Source organism: Penicillium cosmopolitanum (assembly GCF_028827165.1).
Source record: "Penicillium cosmopolitanum strain IBT 29677 chromosome Unknown utg000012l:1.0-3308103.0:1.0-3310761.0, whole genome shotgun sequence".
NCBI classification, from domain to species: domain Eukaryota; kingdom Fungi; phylum Ascomycota; class Eurotiomycetes; order Eurotiales; family Aspergillaceae; genus Penicillium; species Penicillium cosmopolitanum.
Window position 1 is genome coordinate 3147723 of NW_026622682.1, and position 19708 is coordinate 3167430.

Here is a 19708-nt window from a genome sequence, read left to right on the forward strand (position 1 = left end):
TATACTAAAATTCTTGCCTAAATGGCACCTGGGAAATTTCCGTTGGCGCCAGTGGCAACGCGCCACATTCACCTTCCGGGTATTAAGGGTACATACAGGTCCGATCCTGACACGCCGACCAAGCCAATGCCATAAGCCAAGACTGTGCTTTGCGACAACATGGTTACCCATTGAATTCCATCACACTCGACATTGCCTAGGCTACACAATCGTAAAAGTCCGTACATACTGCTAGAATCCCCATGGAGCACCTAGTAGACAGAATGGGATCTGAAGAATTCTGGAGGGGGATTGTGACTAGTAACGCATATGCGCCCTTGGCCCCATACGCCCCGAACGCGTAAAATGAACGCGGGCGCCTCTCCAAAAATGTGTGACAGTCTGACACGACGAGCATGCATATACCTATTTCCTTTAAGCTCCTCCTCGGAAGATTAGCCCGTCATTTAATTGAATTTTGTAGCAGGGATAAGTCGCGGCAAATAAGATGGATCGATCCTGCTCCTAAGCGCTCTTGGCGGCCGTTTCATGTCCGATCCCTGGACCCTGATTTATCGCCACACGCTGATTTCAATTTCCCCTTTGTCTCGGCACAAACCAAATACGCCATCATTTGTCCTTGCCTGCAAGCCTCGCCCTACTGCAAATGTTTTGTCAAATCAGATACGTCCATTGGACCTCAGCCATGAAACATTCAAGGGTTCAGGATCGGTCGGTGTGCGCAGGATTTTTGGTATTTCTCTCTAAGGTACCTCATGTACAGCCGTTTATATAAATGTCGAAGTCAGCTCTAGCTTCAAGAGTTATCTCACGATCTATTTTAGATCACAGTCATTCCTTTACCACTAGCATTACTATTGGTCCATCACTCCTTTATACGGCATTTCGATCTTACTCACGCCGAGGATCTAGAATATTGAGATTGAAGCTCTTTATACATAGTACAATACGCTCCTTGCGACACCAATTCCGCTCACCAACAGAATGCCATACTATACGGCGATCAAGTCGGCCGGCCGGCTCTTCGCTAGGCAGAATTTTGTGCTCTTTACGACCTGCTTCATCTGGCTTCCTATTCTTGTCAACTGCCATATTCATCAGAGAGCACCAGGAGGAGTTCATCGACATGCTTTGAAGCGAGGAGGGAGCAATTCCAACCAGTCTGATGATTTGAGTATATGGCAGCCTAGACCAGGTGTCAAATGGCAAATCCAGTTGGAGGAAGCCGTCGAGAACACTTCGATAAATGCCGACGTTTACGATATCGATCTATTTGACAACTCAGCAAAAACTATATCTGCGATTCACGAACATGGCACCCGGGTGATTTGCTACTTTTCGGCAGGGACATATGAAGAATGGCGTTCCGATGCAGACCAATTCTCTTCCTCCGACTTTGGGAGCAATCTTGATGATTGGCCTGGAGAACGATGGATTGATATCAATTCAAGCAACGTACGTCGGATCCTATCGGCTCGTCTTGACATGGCGCAGAAGAAAGGCTGTGATGGTGTTGATCCGGATAATATCGATGGATACAGCAATGAAAATGGGCTGGGCCTAACAACGGATGACTCGATTGATTTATTGAAGTACCTTGCGCTTGAGGCGCATTCACGCGGCATGTCGATCGGATTGAAGAACGGAGGTGACATAATTGGCGATGTCATCGACAAAATGCAATGGTCGGTCAACGAGCAGTGTGCCCAATACAATGAGTGCGACACATATGCTGCGTTCACAGATGTGAATAAGCCCGTTTTTCACATCGAGTACTCTGGCGAGGATGTGAGTTACAAAAGAAAACTGAAAGTTCGTGTCACGGAGGCGAAGAAGTCGGACGCTTGTCATGCGGAGGGTGCCGAAAAAATTCTCAACTGTCATCAAAAACATGGACCTCAGCGCGTGGGTGGAATATTGCTAGGACGTATGCTAGATTTGTCTGATACTGTATTTAGTTCATTTTCTTTTGAGGTTAAAACAATTCATGCACCAATCGAAAGCTTTCCACGTGGGTCTCTTCGGCCATTTTTGGGCAATCTTTAGTTTGAAGCTGAAGGTATTGTGTCGACTACCTCAGCTCCCTAGGAACCTAAGAGCCCTACAAGGCAGACCCTTTTTATCATGTACCGGTACTCATTTATTGGGGACCGCTGGTCTGCTTTTATTAAATATGTCTCTCCTGCTGCCTTCTTACATTTCATTAAGTGCACCGATTATATTTGGGTCAGCCAGTGGCTCACGCACCAAACTTGGAAGAGGTTCCCATGAAAAAATGGCTTTCAAAATTCTGGATTCGCGTTGTCAGGACCCAGAATATGTTTTCGGCTCCATGAATATTCTCTATACATGCGCCGAAGCCGGTGAATTGCTCACTGGAAACCTAACCGATACGGTTTACCAATGTCTTTGCGACTACTGCGAGAAATCTGATCCGGATTTGCTGGGATGCCCTTACCAAGCAATCATAACTTTATTTGGATTTGACGTCGACTTAGATCCATATCCATACTTCTCTGACAACAGCCGCTATTCCGATAGTATCAACAAACAGGAAAATACCGACATTGGAAGTCCTGGGGTGAGTGGCGGCTCAGTACTTTCATCTAAACGGGCCAGATAAGCGAGAACAATGGTCTTCTTACGATCGATTATAATGGCATCGAGAAGAACGGATTGCAGAGCGATAGAATGGCTGATCGTGCTGAGAATAGAACGAAGATAGTATCTAGTAGGCCCGATGTTGTGTCTGTTATCCAAAAGAAGATCCTATATTACCTTCCAGGGCTTGATGGAATTGTCCAGGGTATTAATTTATGATGGAATCAAGAAGAATTCATTAATAACGGTGATCACACTCGTTCAATACTACTTGTAGTACGCAAATCCGAGTCAACCTTGAGATGAGTAGATATGATGAAGTTACGAGTGCTAACAGTAGGAGTCAGCTTCTTGAATTACTTTCCAGCTTATCACATATTAAGGTGTCAAGACTCATCAAGCTTTCCTTGCTTTCTTCGGACATTATTTGGCAACTTGAAATAGAATATGAATTTTTCAAGGCTGTCAAGGCCTGGAGGGAATATATTATATTAGAATTCAAGTTCGTCATACCTGGGTATATGACATCATAGCTCGGGATACATATGTAGTTCGAGTCGTGTTGAAATCGCCGCGGGGCAAGACTATGGGACCTTACTAAATCAAATCAAGTCAAATATGCTGCTAGGGGAAAACGATCCAAAAGACACGAGAATAATCCTACATATCACTAGATGGACATTGGGTAGAAAAAGGGGGGCTTTTGACCGATGGGGACTTTCTCGGATCCGACGGTGGCCAAAAGACCCACTGCAACATAAGACATGCAAGTGGGCCTAGGCTGCGTGGCCGATTTCCCTCGTCAACTTGAACTGAGAAATTACACTTGCGGGGTACTGTATTCATACGCCTGCAGAAGACAAAGGGAAACAAAATCTCTTTCAACGAGTGAAACCCAGCAAACAGCTGCACCCGACATGAATCGCTTTATTCGGCCATCGCTTGACGCCATATTCAAGAAAAACAAAGAATGGGTTGCCACAAAAACGACCGCTGATCCTGCCTTTTTTGACAAGCTATCCGCGGGGCAGTCGCCGGACTATCTGTCAGTTGGTTAAGTCGCATCGCATCGCGAATGAACAGTATGCTGACTACAGATAGATACATTGGTTGTAGCGACAGCCGAGTGCCTGCCAATGAAATTATGGGCTTGGAGGCCGGGGAGGTGTTCGTTCACCGGAACATTGCAAATTTGGTCCCGAATGTCGACTTAAATGTGATGTCTGTCATTAATTATGCCGTTAGACACCTCCACGTCAAGCACATCATTGTTTGCGGCCACTACAATTGCGGAGGGGTTAAAGCAGCATTGACTTCGGCTGATTTGGGACTCCTGAACCCATGGCTTCGAAATATCCGCGACGTCTATCGACTTCATGAACAGGAGCTTGATGCGATTAAGGAGGATGACAAGAGGTACAACAGGCTGATTGAACTCAACGTCATTGAGTCATGCAGGAATATTATCAAAACTGCCGCTGTACAGCAAAGTTACGAGAAAAACCAGTATCCTATTGTCCATGGGCTGGTATTTGACCTTCGTGACGGTCTACTGAGAGACCTGGAGGTCGATTTCGAGTCGATGCTCCAAGACGTCAAGAAAATATACTGCCTCTCACCAGGTAGCAAAACGGAATAACCGAGCGTCAATTTGAGATTTGGTTGTGAAAGGGTGACGGTTTTCAAATTCACGGTATAGGAAACATTTATTTATACATCCTCCAAGACTTTAAAGGTGATCCCCATCTGCTAGTCTGAAGGCCCTCCCTGTATTGGTGTCATAAACGATTCCATGCAATTGGAGCCCTCTTGTTTTCGTTGCGTTGTGTACTTCAGGAAACTTTCGCAGAGAATGCAACTGGGCGAAAATATTCATTTCAACAAAAGCGCGGTCCCGGTGATAAGCTGAAAGGTGATTGACAGAGTTGTTGAAGGTTGAGTGTAAGGCATTTAGTTGACTGTCAAAATGTTAGTTAATTTCAATGCAGCGGTAGATTGGGCCAAATGCCTTAACCAAGGGCCACTCAAGCCCTGCCGTGCCTCCGATCGAACAATACCGCATCCGTAGTGGCCGCACACCACTATGTGCTTCACCTATGAGATAGTCAATTAGAATCGGGCAAACGCATAGGACAAACTCTTTTAATTACCTTCAGCGTTGAGACTGCGTGCTTGATAGTGACTTCGGAAGACATATCACCTTCAATTAACATGTTACCCAAGTTGCGATGTACAAGCATTTCGTCGGGTAGAAGATCAAGAATCTTCGTTTCTTCGAAGCAACTATCTGAGCATCCTATCCAGAGAACTTGCTGGACCGGCTTCTGAAGGCTAGGGATGAGGTTTGCACGAACAGGCATAGCCTCGAAATTTGTGTTGTCGTCAGTCAACATTTTGTTTCGCGGGGTTGACAAAGAGCAAAGTGTTGTTGCACGGCGGTTTTGTAAATAAATTCCGGGTTTTAAATGTCGATAGGCAAAGGGAAATCGGATCTTCAAGGGCATTTGAAATAGTTATATTTTCTCAAGGGATAGAAGGTGAGCCTATGAATGTAATGTCGGAAAAGGGCGGCACCCGGCCGAGTTAAATCGCGCGCGGGCAAGAACTGAATAGGATCTAGTAAATTTCCCGGGATTTTCTTCTTGTTCAGACCCCGAGTAACGAATTATGACACCCGGAGTTTTCGCCGATCTTGGGTACCTGGAAGTCCCGAGGAACAACTAGGAGGCGTTTCTCCGAGAGATTTCCGCACTCGGCCGGATTTGTATCAGATCCGACCGGTGGGAACTGCAAATACTAGTTAGTACTAGTAAGGTAGTTTCTGTCAATCCATTTTAAGCCCTAGCGTATATTGAATCATTAGAATATCAAGATTTTGCTGATACAATTACCTGATGACACAACATTGGAAGGAAAGGGTCTTGACACATACCAGTAGTATGATACACACCATATCCAAGGCTCTGCTTAAATTGCATTAAATAAAGTGATAATACAATTTCAAATTCAAGTTCTTAATAGTTAGTAACTCGGAAAGAGATGCTCTTTCAATACTACTAGGAATAAGCTGGAACTCCAGGTCGTTAGTACAGAGTAATGAAAACCTGCTTTTCAGGCGTGTCCCAAGTACAGATTATGAACAGCAAAGATGTAATGCATGTTCACGGGTGGGTGATGGTCGCGCCAGCGGCAGGATTCGAACCTACTACTAGAATGTCCTATTCTCATCGCTAATGCCTATTCTAACACCACCGCTGCTGTCGGGACGGAGATTTCTTCTATATTCATCGTGATGTATGTGCCCATAGGGATACTTCGCGGAGGTGCAGTTCAGGGGTATTGGCGTCAATGTCTGTGCGTGCAGGGCCATGGGAGACGTCTTAAAAAAACCCATATGGCCAGTTTGCAGGTCCAGTTGCACGTAGAGGGATCAATTTAGCTAGTCCTTTATGTAATTCAACAATCTCCTAGGCCTGTACTAGTAACTTCCAGAAGCGGCGATGACCTGATATTAGGATATACAGGACAAATTTGAAAGTTCTGTGATTTCGCTACTAGCAAGGCCAACTCGTCGTCAGGCTTCAGCCTAATGCATCGATTCGAATTTGAAGGTTATCAATTTTCGACACACAGCTATATTTGAATCTTTGTATTCAAGAATTTGAGTTGTATCTATTTTTTTTCTACTAATGAGAACTCCTCTTGCCAGCCTATTTTCCTTCCAGATGTCAATATGGGACAAGTTTAGTATATCTATCTTCTTTCTCTAGATTGGATCTTGCTTCAAAGGAAATTGCGGCGTTTTGGATGATTCTTTTGTTGCGTGCTGCGCAATCTTCTCTAAAATAGCATCAAACTGCTTATATCTTGGCAAATGGTCTGTTCCACCGAGCGAAGGCATTGTGCTCCAGATATTCAACTTATGGCCCGACATTATGCTCATGAATACTCGACCCATACTAGTAAAGCCGAATTCCCCTTCGAGCTTCTTTCCGAGAATCCTTCTAGCGAGGTCAAAATTTAAAATTCCGGCTTATTTTTTGCCGGGGAATTTATTAATTACAATTGGCAAAGTTACCACTCGAAATTTTAAATCCCAGAAATTGACGCTGCCGATGGAGTCCTTCATCATGGAATATCCGATTGAATAATCCACGATTTATGGACCCAAGCCTACGGTCCTGCTTTATGGAACGAAGTGTAATGCTGCTAATACTAGTCGAGTACTTGTAAGGTTAACGCTTGGAAAGAAGAGGGTTGACTTCTTCTTCCGACGTATGAAGGCAGCAGGTGAATTGTGTGTTTGATACTATACGAACTATTCTACTTAGGCATCTTTAATTCACCGGTCACTTGTGGCGTGTTACGCAGGTGAATGGCTCTTTGTATCGTGCTTGGTAATCATGTTGCACTGGGATAGGATTCGATTCTTGAATGACTGGGCCACAAAGATAAACCAGTCTGACTGGATAATACGGGGGCAATACCAGCTGTTTCTCTAGTCTGCTCTATGCATCGTTTTAACTAGAATGAGTCGTGGTAGAGACAATTTACAACCCTTTAAAGGTGAATCTGGCACCTGTTTTCAACTTTTTTTGCATAATCTCATTCCATTCAAGTTCTAATCAATCATAACGCAATAGCTCTCTGCATCCCAGTCATTCCTTGCTTCCGTTAGACCATTTGAAACCCAGCCATATCCTCCTCTGAACATGAGCATTTTCGTTCGTATTCTCAGTATTTTGCTATTGGCAACAATTGCCAATGCTGCACCTTTCACGGCAGAGCGCCAGGCTCAGCATGGATCTCGTCGCATTGCCCGTTTGAAAAGCCGCGCAAGTAATCCGCCTCACAAACCCGGAACCAACGAGATCCTTCGTCTTAATAAAACATCAAAAAATGAATATAGTTCCAACTGGGCCGGCGCCGTTCTTATCGGCACCGATTACACAGTTGTGACAGCAGAGTTTATCGTTCCAACCCCGCAGGTTCCTAGCGGGGGAGTTGGAAATAAACAATACTGTGCGTCTGCATGGGTTGGCATCGATGGAGACACCTGTGGTACCGCGATCCTGCAGACCGGGGTTGATTTCTGCGTCCAGGGCAGCTCGGCATCCTATTCCGCGTGGTACGAGTGGTATCCGGATTATGCATATGACTTCAATGATATCAGTATTTTGGCTGGTGATCTTATTAGAGTGACCGTGGATGCTACATCAAAGACGTCCGGCACTGCCACCGTCGATAACATTTCGACCGGGAGATCCGCGACTCATACATTTAACAGCGGTATTCAGGGTGATCTTTGCGAATATAACGCGAAGTGGATTGTGGAGGACTTTGAGTCTAGTAATTCCCTGGTTCCATTGGCAAATTTTGGAACTGTCACTTTTTACAATTCCGACGCGATCTCTAGGAAATCAATTGTTGGGCCATCAGGTGCAACACTCATCGATATCAAGCAAGACAATATGATTCTGACTGCAAGTTCCATCGACGGCAACAGTGTTACAGTAAAATATGTTGCGTGAGTATTTCTTGAGATGTTCTAGATTAGGACAAGAGCCCTGGGGCATTTTTGAATTGTCATAGACTTGCAACAATGCCTGGAGCCATGTCCCACAACATGATTGAAGTTGAAGATAGAATGAAGAATCTAGCCTTCAATACTTCTTACTCGGAAATGCATAATTTATTCAACTTGGGATCACTCTGACCATTGGATAGTGACATTCTATGTGCTATTCAATTTTGTCTCGAAGTTCTGAGAAAGCTAGAAGATTCTGATTCGTTATTGTAACTCTATATTGCTCATCAGATGCTTGTTCACGTCTAATACTCACGGAGAATGAAATGTGTCTATATTTGCGATGCATCAGTCGCGGGATCTACGAATTGCAGGAGTATTAGGGAGTCGGAAGCTACGCTGTGAATTCTGAGCAACATTATAACCGGTGGATCCTTGTCTGTGAACCCTTCACTTGCCAATCAGAGACATTTCTTACGATGCAGGCAACTCGAACATGTTCGGTCACTTTCTCTCCGATAACACAAATTCGTTCCAGGTAAAGGAAAGGATAATTTCGGATGCAATAGGTCACACGCATGGTAGCACCAACTGCAAGGTACTGGAACCAGCTGCATATAACGGAAATTGGCCTTTTACACCAGTCGTTGATTGGTGTTGTCTAAACCCTCCCACATGCCTGCATAGTAGGAAGGATAATGCAAACGATGCCAGTGGATCAGATAATAGCCCATGGTGCACGGAGCGCGTAGCAGCTCCACTCGTTGCTACTCATCGATTGCAGATGCGTATAATAAGTAACACATATCAGATATGCTTCCTTCCAGATACCAGTGAAATCAAAGCATGGCGACACACAAGAATATCGTTGGGTGGCAGGACTCACCATCTTCTCCGAAATCCTGTACCGATTCGGGACAACAGGAATTTCGCCTCTCCAAAGTTAATCGGGTCCAAATCCCAGTATCTTATCCAAACCCTTAGTTAACAGCATGTCAAGACCCTCCAGATAGCCTGGCCAATGCCCAGCTTCAACCGGCTTCCGCGGAGATCCCTCGTACTTGTGTATAAGTTGACGTGGCTGGTAATCAGGCAATCAACGGGGAAGCCTGGGGTAAGTGAGCAGTGGGCAGTTCCAATCACCTAGATCAATATTTCCATGTGGAAGCCACATAACCATAAACATCTACGGAGTTAAGACAAGCAAACCCGGAGATCTCCGCTACGCCATCCAACCCTTTCCAAGTCCAACTGGATAAGGCTTCACTAGCAACCACACCTGTCAAGCGCTCACATTGGTCATATTATTCCAATATCTTAACTCATCCCCCTTTTTCTTTCTTTTTTTTCCCCTACAGATGACCAGACCCATGAGGAACAGCAGGTCTCGCCCTGCGCTGCCTCCATGCTGCACTGCAGCTACAATCTAAACCATCGAAAATGCCGAATCAGCAAGATTTATTTTATGTCCACTTCTGCCTTCCCATATTGCATACTAAACAGAGCGAAGGTAGTCTCTATCGGTCGCATGGGTTAGTGGTGGTGCGGGTGAGTGCGGATGTTGAATTCCTGCAGCATCAGCAGCCACTGCGGGGTCGAATTCGACATTCTCCTCCGTCAACTTCCAACTTCATCTTCAACTTCTTCATCATTTTTTGATGTTGACTCGTTTACAACACCGCAATGGCCATGCCTGCACGCTCATTACGGGAGATCTCTCGTCATAATCTACATACCTTTCGCCATCATTATGTCTCTGAAATCTCCGGGTCGCTGGGCGACCTGGGAACTTTCCTTCCGATTGCCATTGCTCTCGCTGTCAACAACACAGTCTCACTGGCGAGCACTTTGGTCTTTTCGGGTGTCTACAACATCTTGACGGGTTTATTTTTTGGCATTCCACTACCAGTCCAACCCATGAAGGCCATCGCAGCCGTTGCTATCGCCCGTAGCTTCTCCCCTGGCTCAATTACAGCGGCGGGGATCTTTGTCGGAGGTTGCATCCTCATTTTCAGCGTGACAGGTCTCCTACGGTGGTTCTCAAGCGTCATTCCCATTCCTGTCATCAAGGGAATCCAGGTCGGTGCCGGTCTATCTCTATGTATCTCGGCTTGTGGAACTATACTGTCCCCGCTTGGCTGGATCAGCCCTTCTTGGGCTGACAATCGGATTTGGGCGATCGCGGCATTTATCGCCCTAGTCACGACAAATGTCTATCGCAGGGTCCCGTACGCATTGATTGTTTTATCAATCGGACTCATCTTTGCGATCATTCTAACTGCCCTGGCGGGTTCCTTACCGCAGTTCCAGATCTGGCACCCCTGGGTGACCATCCCAACCCCAAATCAATGGCGTGTCGGTTCTGTTGATGCCGGTATTGGGCAGATTCCGCTCACTACTCTGAACTCGATCGTTGCCGTCGTTCATTTAGCCCATGATCTGTTCCAAACTAGTGTCCAAGCTCCGTCGATCACGCATATCGGGCTTAGTGTTGCTGGCATGAACCTGCTGGGCTGTTGGTTTGGTGCCATGCCTGTTTGTCACGGGTCGGGTGGGCTCGCAGCCCAGTACCATTTCGGTGCCCGCTCCGGTGCGAGTGTTATTTTTCTCGGAGTATTGAAACTATTTATCGGGCTTCTCTTCGGGGAGACTCTGGTTGACTTGCTCAAGCGATTTCCTGGCGCGTTCCTTGGCGTGATGGTGGTTGCAGCTGGTCTAGAATTGGCAATGGTCGGCGAGAGCCTGAACACCTCTGGTGCTCGAGACCTCGGCCAATCCAGAGGTGGTGTTATAGGCCTCGCTGAGCAGCACATCGGCCCTGTTCTAACAGATGAAGAACGTAAGCGGCGTTGGACGGTCATGATGGTGACTATCGGCGTACTTGTTGGCTTCAAGAATGACGCCGTCGGGTTTATTGCCGGTTTATTAACCCACTGGGCATATGATGTTCCAAAGTGGTGGGATAAAGGCCGGGCTTACTGGTCTGAGGGACGCCTCCAGTTGTAAATACTAATTGACTGGATCCTCATGAGTGTGCCAACGGGAACCGCATGAATGGAATTGACTTGAAGCAGGAATGGTATGGTAAGGAGTAGGGGACCCATCAATGCGAAGAAAAAATATCTGGGCTTTCGAAAACAACTTGAAGCTACCTCAAGTACTCTGGGATTTGGAGCGCATCGTTTTACATTTTTTATCTCCGCCTTCCTCCTCTTTGTTTTGCATATCTACCGGTTCAACTTCTTGCCATGTCATTTTTCCTGTTGCGACGGGCTAGACGGCGCAGGCTACCCGTCGCAGGACTCTCGATTGCTCATACCCTGGGCATTTCCGTCATTTTTTTCGGGCTGTTTTAATTAGCGTGTTGGTTTTTTTTATGGTTCAGATTGCAGCTCATACGTCGGAATTTGGGCGAGGAAGGTGGTCTTATACAGTGCGTACATTCAGACCTGTTGCAAATAGCATTTGAACGCGACATGAAGTCAGAAGTATATAATGGGACTAGTATTCGACCCAAATCAGTATTCATCTATTTATCTATTTATCTATTTATCTATTTATCTATTTATCTATTTATCTATTTATCTATTCATCTAGTCATATATTCATCTAGTCATATATTCATCTAGTCATATATTCATCTTCACCTTTCGACTGCGCTGTGTGAACGCGGAGAGGTAAACAAAGAAGAACCTGGGGAAGGCGGGAACAAACAGTGCAAACAGTGCAAACGTGACAACTCGAGTCGATAAGATAAGATAGGGATAAGACCCGCTTAGTCAGCCAGAATTGACGTGAAGCTTCCCTTGGAGCTTCCCCCCCCAACTTCCAATCCAACCTTCTCAAGTGCTCGTCTTCACTAGGCCATTCTCATTTCTCAACTCCGATGGCCCAACTTACCGGACATGATCACGATGAAGCTCCCTCCCAAATCCGGATCTTCTCTCTCAACTGCTGGGGTCTGAAATACATCTCAAAGTACCGTCAAGAACGTCTATCGGAAATCGGACGACAGCTCGCCCTCGCCAACCCTCCGCCGGAGATAGTTGGACTACAAGAATGTTGGACACAGGAAGACTATGAGAGTATTCGCAAACAGACACAGCATATACTTCCATATGGGAAATTTTATTTCGGGGGCATCTTTGGCGCGGGCCTGGCTATCCTGTCCCGATGGCCCATTGAAGAGAGTGGCATGTATGGTTATCCCCTGAATGGACGACCGACAGCCTTCTTTCGCGGTGACTGGTTCGTCGGAAAGGGCGTCGCCTGCGCACGAATTCGATTTGGACCTGGCGTTGGAGATGTCGCCGAAGTCTTCTGTACACACCTTCACGCCCCCTACGAGCGTGAACCCCACGACTCCTATCTCTGCCACCGCACCGCCCAAGCCTGGGAAATATCGAAGCTCATGCGTGGTGCCGCAGAACGTGGTCATCTCGTCATCGGCCTCGGAGACTTCAACATGCTGCCATCTTCCTTCGCTCACCGTCTCATCACCGCCCAAAGTCCCGTTCGCGACGTCTGGCGCGAGCTCCACCCGGACTCCTCTGTCGGCGCCGCGATCGACGCTGTGGAGCGCGCGAGAAACCGTCCCATTCCATCCGCGGAGTATAACCTGCTCGAAAACGGGGCGACTTGCGACGGTTCATTCAATACATGGCGATGGTCCGAGGCGCTCCGTAAACAACTCGACAAGGGCCAACATGTGACTATAGATAAGGACACCCCGGACCCACGCGCCAAACGTCTCGACTATATCTTCGTTGGGGATGGTGGTTATGCCCCGGAATTCCCCTCGCCGCGTTGGTCTGTCGAATCTGCTACGGTGGGAATGACACAACGCCACCCCACACTCGGCTGCTCCTTAAGCGACCATTTCGCCGTCGAAGCAGTCATCACTCGTGCTCCAGGCCAAGCCACTGCCTCCACTCGCACGTGTTCCGAACCTGGCTCCCCTAGTTCCCCCTCTCTACACAAAACCTCGTCGAAACAGGTCTCCCCGAACGCTGCTCTCGCCCCAGAGACCTATGATCATATCATCGATATGATTCACACCTATGTCAGGCGAGAACGTTCCCAACGTAGTTGGCGTCTGATCCATTTCATTGTCTCCATCTTGATCTCAATCGGCTGTATGGTTGGTGTATGGTGGATTGGAAGTCGGACCTACATCGGATTCATCTTGATCCTGGTGAGCACGTTAAATTTTGGTGCCGGCATTTTGGATGGATTGATCGGTGGACTCTTCGTGTCAAGTGAACTTCGTGCATTGAAAGAATTCGAGTGGGAGGTACGCAATGCGAGAGGACTGGTGCTTGTTTCAGAGGATATCGGTTCTGGCGAAAGGCAGAGTGATAATCAAATGCCCAGTAGCTAGCTCTTTTTGCAAAAGTTCTAACTTTCCGGGCCGCTGATTTCCCAGCCAGTTGATCAATACCGGCTCAGCATCCTCGGTAAGACAGGAATTTGTGCCGCGACTCGATCCTCGACAGCCTGCGGGTGGAGACTTTTCCAACACGCCTAAATAAAAACGAACGGAATTCAAGACAAACCGGGGCAACCTATCAAGATCACGATATCCGGCACACAACAAACTGTCTGTGGAAATCAAAGGAGAGCCCAGAGCTCCCTGTAACCTGCAGGATTGCCTACGAGGAGCAACCATCCCCTCAACCCCGATAGTTCGACCTCCTATTGCTCTTTCTACCGCCTTACATGTACTTCTCGATATCTAACTAACTAACTGGTACCCTGGCTGCCCACGATCCCTACATCGCCGGATTCAAAACCTGAACTTCGGGACTGGAATAATTAAGAGGCTTTTGGTTTCGGTCCATATAGCCTTGCCATAAACAGTCTAAACGATTCTACGCTTGTGGAAGAGTAGTTTATGTATCGAACCGAGCAGGAGTGTTAGATGGCGGTGACCACCGCATTTTTGGCATCTCTTGCTTCGCCATATCCTTCATCTACCCCCTTTCTCATCCTCTCACACATGTTAGAATCCTCAGTAACTAGTATCCTACGTATAGTGAGAAAAGTCGTTGTGATTATTCTGATATTACGTGTTTTGAGTGACTATCCCTCTTGGCTAGTATCCAAGAGGACCTATTTCTGACTATCAATCGAAATCTAATGTTCCAATATTACACCGAGGGCGCACACCTGGGCAGCCGATTCAGTGTTGGTCCACTTGCCTTGCTCTCAATTCGTCAACTGCCTCGGAATAGCCCGCCTTTACAGGCCCTTGAGGATCTTGGGAATGAGTCCCTCGTCAAACTTCCACAGCTGAGTCTGAAAGTTTGCCGAAAAGGCGCCACCTGTCCACCACGTGGAGCGAGCACCCTGGAGCTTGTACAAGTCCTGGAAGAAGCCTGCCTTCACTTGATCCACGGTGACCCGAGCATGCATGGCACCGTGTGTAGCGAAAGCGGCCCAGCTAAGCTCTTGCTCTTGGCCTGAAGTGATGAAACGACCAGACTTGAGCAAGGTATTGAAGCTTTCCTGGCTCAAAGCTTTGGCCTCATCGGCGGTAGTAGTGGTGTTCCCGATGACCATCACTCGAAACAAATTCTCGAGGCCGGTGTATTGGAAACTTGCGACCATGGGGTCCTCTTGGTAGACAAGGGTGTTGTCTGGGGCGGCGGATGACGGTAAGTTGAAGTAGTAAGTGCTCTCGTTGAATACGGGATTATCGACCAATCCAGCAAATTCATTCGAGTATGTAAACTTGGCCAAGGTTGATGACTCAACGGGGCTCAGATCCAAAGTCTTCACATTATCCTTGGTGGGCTCAATGGCAACAAGAAGTCGTCTAGCGATGATTAGCGTCACCTTATTCGTCTTGTGATTGCGGACGGTAAGGAAGACGCCAAAATCGGTGCGGCGGCTGTCGATGACAGTACTGGAGTATAGAACGTCGTCACCCAGGTCCTTCGCAATCGCGTCGTATAGCACCTGGTTCCCCCCGGATGTAGGCGTAAACAGGCCCATTTTGCCTGTCAGGCCGCGCGCCATATCCCAGCCAAAGCTTTGCAGCGCGAACATGGTCGTGACTTCACTCATATTGCCCACGCCGAGGCCAGTGGATGCGTAAATGATAGGAGCGCCATCCTCCAGGCCATGTTTGGTCAAAAACTCTCCAAATGGAATCAGAAAGTCATCTGGGATATCAGACGGCTCGGGGAAGTTCCAGTAGCCAGGGAATAACATTGATTCCCAGGGCTCAATGACTTCGAGGAACTTGGCGATGGCTGAAATCTGCTTCGATGATGATGGGGGCTCAAAATCAACCTTGCTGCCGGTTCTGAAGTCGATATACTCGGTGACTGAAGATGAGCTGCTTGAGCTGCTACCAATCGAGATATTGAATCGAGCAAAGAAGTCGGTCGCCCCGCTCACGTTGAGGAAACTCTGAACCCCATAGTCAAACGTTTTTCCTGTCTTCTGGTCCACATATGTGTCAACCATACCACCCTGCTCGTTGAGATCGTGTTAGTGCGTTCCCCTTTTAACCAAATAATTTTAATTTGAAGCGACAAAATCCTGCGCAATTTACTTATAAGACGTACCAGGATATTCTGCTTCTCAATCAAAGCAACACTTTTGTGGAAGTCATCACGAATGCGAACAGCAGCATAGGCACCGGAGGCGCCTCCTCCAATAACCGCAACATCACGGTAGATAATGTCAGGCAGGTCATTAGCGTCGGCAAAGGGTAACGCAGCCCCTAGACTGAGGGCGACTAATGACAAAGATCGCATGGTCAGTGCATAAGAGAAAAAAAGAGTCGAATGTGTACAGGGAATGGCAACCAGAGGAGGGAACTGCCTGGAAAGCTTCCAGCTAACGGAAAGCATTTGCTCTTATAGTGTTAAGATACCCGGCAGCTTCCATTCCCCCTGGCATAACTTCGGCAAATCAAAACGCCAAAGTCCGAAAAGGAATTTAGGGCTCGGAAGGGGACCAGCCGCTTGCATGGAGTGCTCGGCAGACGCCCCGAACTCGTACTTAGATTTCCCAACCGCAGGGGGAGGGGAGAAACAAACATTGGCCAAAACGCCCTGATGACAGGGATTCAGAAACACCGATTCCAATGAAATGAAAACAATATCTTGCTCAATGCAGATTGGTGGAGTTTCCCGTCGTCGTATACATTAGTATACATTAGCGTAATTCCCAAGGATCATCGGTGGATTACACACCCAAGAACAAAAGGGCGACGCGCCGCTCTCTTGAATCTTCAACAATATCTACCCACGCACTTGATCAGGAAAACAGACCTAGGCATCTTGAAATTAAATTTTAAACGATCTCATTTACTCTCAATCTATATCCTCATGAACAAATACGAGTCCCCTAAAGCCCTAAGATTGTAAAACTCGTGGTGGTTCGATTATCCTGCCGTGGGCGAAAGGGTCGAGACTAGAAATCCGAGTACTCGTACACACTCGGAGGATCTGCAAACAGGCCTCACCCAAGGAATCACCCCGATCCAATCATATGGAGACATTCCACTCATGCGATCTCTAGGTTCATCCCAGAGATCCAAACATTCTCGTCTTGGTCGTGGTCCTGATCTCACTGACTACTATTAAGCACTCATCGCCTGCTCCGTATTTACGGACTACGAGTACCCAGGAAAGACTCTTCGCTTCAAAAGGTCAGGCCTGGAATTGATTGCTTTAAGCCAGTTTTCGGCCCTATTTTGGCCCCAATATAAGTCTTGGGGGCCAAAGTATGCATGTTGCCCCATGCAGGATTGAATTCATGAGTCTTGGCCCGTGGGTCCGATCTAGCATCGCCCCTTTTATTTCCACGTCCTCGTGGATAAATCACTGTACACATCAAATGAGGGTGGATGGCCAGGCACTCCGCAACGCAACGAATTGCTTTTATTTTATTTTTCTTCAAGATTATGGGTTAATACTTCGCTTTGGAAGGATCCTAGTAGCTTGGCATGAACAGGAACATCATCTTCTCCATGGACGAATCGAACTTCATGACGTTGCATCGGATAAGCTGGATGCCGCTAATCCTGCAGGGGTATACCAGAATTCTGGAGACGATTGACTTTTTTCGGTGATTCATTTGAAATCCTTCGCCCTCAGGACGCTGAGACACACACGCCACTGTTCGCAATTGGGGCTCGAGAATATCCCCTGTGTTGGTTCGCGGGAATAAATAGTATATCTCCTCTATAATATGCCACTAGTGGATATATGCAGTACTATTATTCATCTGGGGCTGGCCTACCTAAAACTTGAAGTCTCCGTATACCTTTCTCTTCAGCAACATGAGCTCTTGATTCTGCTTAACTCCATCATGGCGCCAAGTACGGGGTCGACGGGTACAGATTCCAACACGGAGTGGCAAAACAATTTGCCCCGGATTTTAGTCGTGCAGACAATCTTCACGTTTCTGGCCCTTTTGGCTGTTGGTTTACGCCTTTATGTTCGGATCAAGCTTATCAAGAACACTGGCGCTGATGACTGGACAATGTTGATAGCAGCTGTAGGTTATCGCCCCGTGTTTTTCGGACATCCCCAAGGGAACTCCGAAATCTATTACTGACATTTGAGTGAGATAGTTATGTGCCTTGGGGGGGATGGATCCTTTGGGTTTTTGAGGGGACTCACGGGCTGGGCCACAGTGATGCTTGGTTTGCAGAAGGCAATGGTGACGCAACAAAAGTTTCACAAGGTTCCTTCTGGCAGGTGATAATCGACTCTGCATTAGGCATAGCCATGCTCAAGATCTCCATAGCTTTGAACCTACTGAGATTGAGTCCAGCTCGATGGTATGTGTATTGTCTTTGGACAAGCATTGGTAAGTTTAATAAAATTCACAATTCCAAACAAAACATCTCGTTTCGAAAGTTGCTCTTCTATTTACATTTAGTTCTGACTGTACTGACAATAAATTATACCTTCAGTGATTGTCGCGGCTTATTGTTTCATGGGAGCCATGGCCTTTTTTCTTTATTGTCGGCCTATGTCGGCATTCTGGACTCACTCTTCGGGCTCTCAATGCTATCCAATACAGCCTTTTGTTACATTTGGACTCGTGAACACTGGTATACTTCCCTTTAACTGCGCATGCTAGCTCAAGAGCTTTGTTAAAGCTAATAGTGTAATTTCTGGCAGGATTCAACATCTTCACGGATGTTTTTTTCGCGACAATCCCCATTCCAATTATCTGGACTCTACAGATGCGACGCAGAGTTCGGATTTATCTGATAGGTATCCTTAGCCTGGGCTATCTGTATGTGGTATCATATGTTGCATTTTCTGCTATGAAAATTGAAGCTCCACTGACCATCCTTTTATGGGCGCAGAGCCGTGGTCTTCGGTGTACTGAATGCAATTTACCAAATTGCTTTCACTAAAATAACGGATCAGTATTTGTATGTTTCTAGGACTATTTCAATCAAAGTTCAACATATACTGACAACTATTCTAGGAACGACTGGATTCTATTCTGGGCAACGTAAGTATCAGACATCGCTATTATCCCAATGATAACTTCCGAGTCGGTCAATAGAGGACGTATAGGTTGGCTAACAATTTGGAAACTAATACAGGCTGCAATTTACCACCGGTATCATGGCCGCTTGCATTCCCTCCCTCAAACCTCTGGTTAGCAGTGTTCTCAAGTTATTGGAGTATTCCAACTCCCGATCTCAAGGTCCCCACGGCAGTCACTATCGATCCCAACGGGCTGCGACTGGAACTAGAGGAAGTATTCACACAATGGGGGGAGGCGGAGGCAATCATATGTGGTCTATTCATCGGGGTGACCAGTATGCGCTTCAGGAGCTAGGGAGCCGGGGTTCTGGGGACGGCTCCAATTCTGATGAGGTTCGCCTGACTCAGAACGGGGACTATAACGTCACAGCAGCATACGCCCAGAACTTCTCTGCCTCGGATGAGACCTCTCCGGGTCATGCCAATAATTACGGTTCAAAAAGTGGCATCATTAAAACTACCGAAGTTATCGTACATTAGAGAATAATTTTGAGCCCATTTTAACAGACTTGGACCTCTAGAACTTGACCTCGATCTTCGATCAGTAGGATTACCTAGGTAGTTTTACTCGAGGGCTGGTAGTAGTAGTATTGACTCATGCCCAGACGGATGTATATTTTTAGTATTTACTAGGTAGTAGTACCGACTTCTTCTGTATCAGTCAACTTGAACTTGAAGACCCCGGGAAGATGAGTGCTAGAGAGAACACCACATGTGAAAGGAAAAAGGTCTTACTAGATGGCCTGATACTTATAAATCCAGGGCACCAGGAAATAACCTTGATCATATGAGCTAGTACTAGTAGTATAAACATGTAGAGAATGCTGCCTAGGTGTATGTACAAGTAGATGCCAGATTAGGTTATCTGGCCAATCACGTGGCCGCATTTCCCCGCGATCCGCCACGTGACAGTATCAGCTGACATCATTGCTAACTTCATTTCTCTCCACCCCAACACCATTTCTTACTCCGCCAGTAAACATCCTGATTCGTTAGTACTTAGTTGTCCAAGTATGTTTCGGTGCATTGCAGATTACACCTAATAACCCAG

The 19708-nt window shown here is 46.8% G+C and overlaps 9 protein-coding genes across 9 annotated transcripts; 7 read left to right on the forward strand and 2 right to left on the reverse strand.

Moving 5' to 3' along the window:
• Window positions 1-984: 984 nt before the first annotated feature.
• On the forward strand, window positions 985-1973 carry N7509_013943 (endo alpha-1,4 polygalactosaminidase; the record flags this gene model as incomplete). Its single annotated transcript, XM_056638580.1, has 2 exons — window positions 985-1905; window positions 1959-1973. 2 exons carry the CDS (start codon window positions 985-987, stop codon window positions 1971-1973), a joined length of 936 nt encoding a protein of 311 aa, XP_056482087.1.
• Window positions 1974-2275: 302 nt separating this feature from the next.
• N7509_013944 (uncharacterized protein) lies at window positions 2276-2820 on the forward strand (the record flags this gene model as incomplete). The annotated part of the gene is made up of 2 exons (XM_056638581.1): window positions 2276-2581; window positions 2620-2820. The coding sequence occupies 2 exons, from the start codon at window positions 2276-2278 to the stop codon at window positions 2818-2820; spliced, it is 507 nt and encodes a 168-aa protein (XP_056482088.1).
• A 698-nt stretch (window positions 2821-3518) lies between these two features.
• On the forward strand, window positions 3519-4240 carry N7509_013945 (carbonic anhydrase; the record flags this gene model as incomplete). The annotated part of the gene is made up of 2 exons (XM_056638582.1): window positions 3519-3646; window positions 3703-4240. The coding sequence occupies 2 exons, from the start codon at window positions 3519-3521 to the stop codon at window positions 4238-4240; spliced, it is 666 nt and encodes a 221-aa protein (XP_056482089.1).
• A 90-nt stretch (window positions 4241-4330) lies between these two features.
• On the reverse strand, window positions 4331-4994 carry N7509_013946 (putative carbonate dehydratase; the record flags this gene model as incomplete). The annotated part of the gene is made up of 3 exons (XM_056638583.1): window positions 4331-4559; window positions 4616-4695; window positions 4752-4994. The coding sequence occupies 3 exons, from the start codon at window positions 4992-4994 to the stop codon at window positions 4331-4333; spliced, it is 552 nt and encodes a 183-aa protein (XP_056482090.1).
• A 2319-nt stretch (window positions 4995-7313) lies between these two features.
• On the forward strand, window positions 7314-8132 carry N7509_013947 (A4/G1 family peptidase; the record flags this gene model as incomplete). Its single annotated transcript, XM_056638584.1, has 1 exon — window positions 7314-8132. The coding sequence occupies one exon, from the start codon at window positions 7314-7316 to the stop codon at window positions 8130-8132; it is 819 nt and encodes a 272-aa protein (XP_056482091.1).
• A 1679-nt stretch (window positions 8133-9811) lies between these two features.
• Window positions 9812-11134, forward strand: N7509_013948 (putative sulfate/molybdate transporter; the record flags this gene model as incomplete). Its single annotated transcript, XM_056638585.1, has 1 exon — window positions 9812-11134. One exon carries the CDS (start codon window positions 9812-9814, stop codon window positions 11132-11134), a length of 1323 nt encoding a protein of 440 aa, XP_056482092.1.
• An 880-nt stretch (window positions 11135-12014) lies between these two features.
• On the forward strand, window positions 12015-13508 carry N7509_013949 (inositol phosphosphingolipid phospholipase; the record flags this gene model as incomplete). The annotated part of the gene is made up of 1 exon (XM_056638586.1): window positions 12015-13508. One exon carries the CDS (start codon window positions 12015-12017, stop codon window positions 13506-13508), a length of 1494 nt encoding a protein of 497 aa, XP_056482093.1.
• An 860-nt stretch (window positions 13509-14368) lies between these two features.
• On the reverse strand, window positions 14369-15990 carry N7509_013950 (NAD(P)-binding protein; the record flags this gene model as incomplete). The annotated part of the gene is made up of 3 exons (XM_056638587.1): window positions 14369-15607; window positions 15703-15875; window positions 15933-15990. The coding sequence occupies 3 exons, from the start codon at window positions 15988-15990 to the stop codon at window positions 14369-14371; spliced, it is 1470 nt and encodes a 489-aa protein (XP_056482094.1).
• A 1465-nt stretch (window positions 15991-17455) lies between these two features.
• Window positions 17456-19137, forward strand: N7509_013951 (uncharacterized protein; the record flags this gene model as incomplete). The annotated part of the gene is made up of 4 exons (XM_056638588.1): window positions 17456-17648; window positions 17717-17930; window positions 18593-18619; window positions 18714-19137. The coding sequence occupies 4 exons, from the start codon at window positions 17456-17458 to the stop codon at window positions 19135-19137; spliced, it is 858 nt and encodes a 285-aa protein (XP_056482095.1).
• Between the last annotated feature and the right edge of the window lie 571 nt (window positions 19138-19708).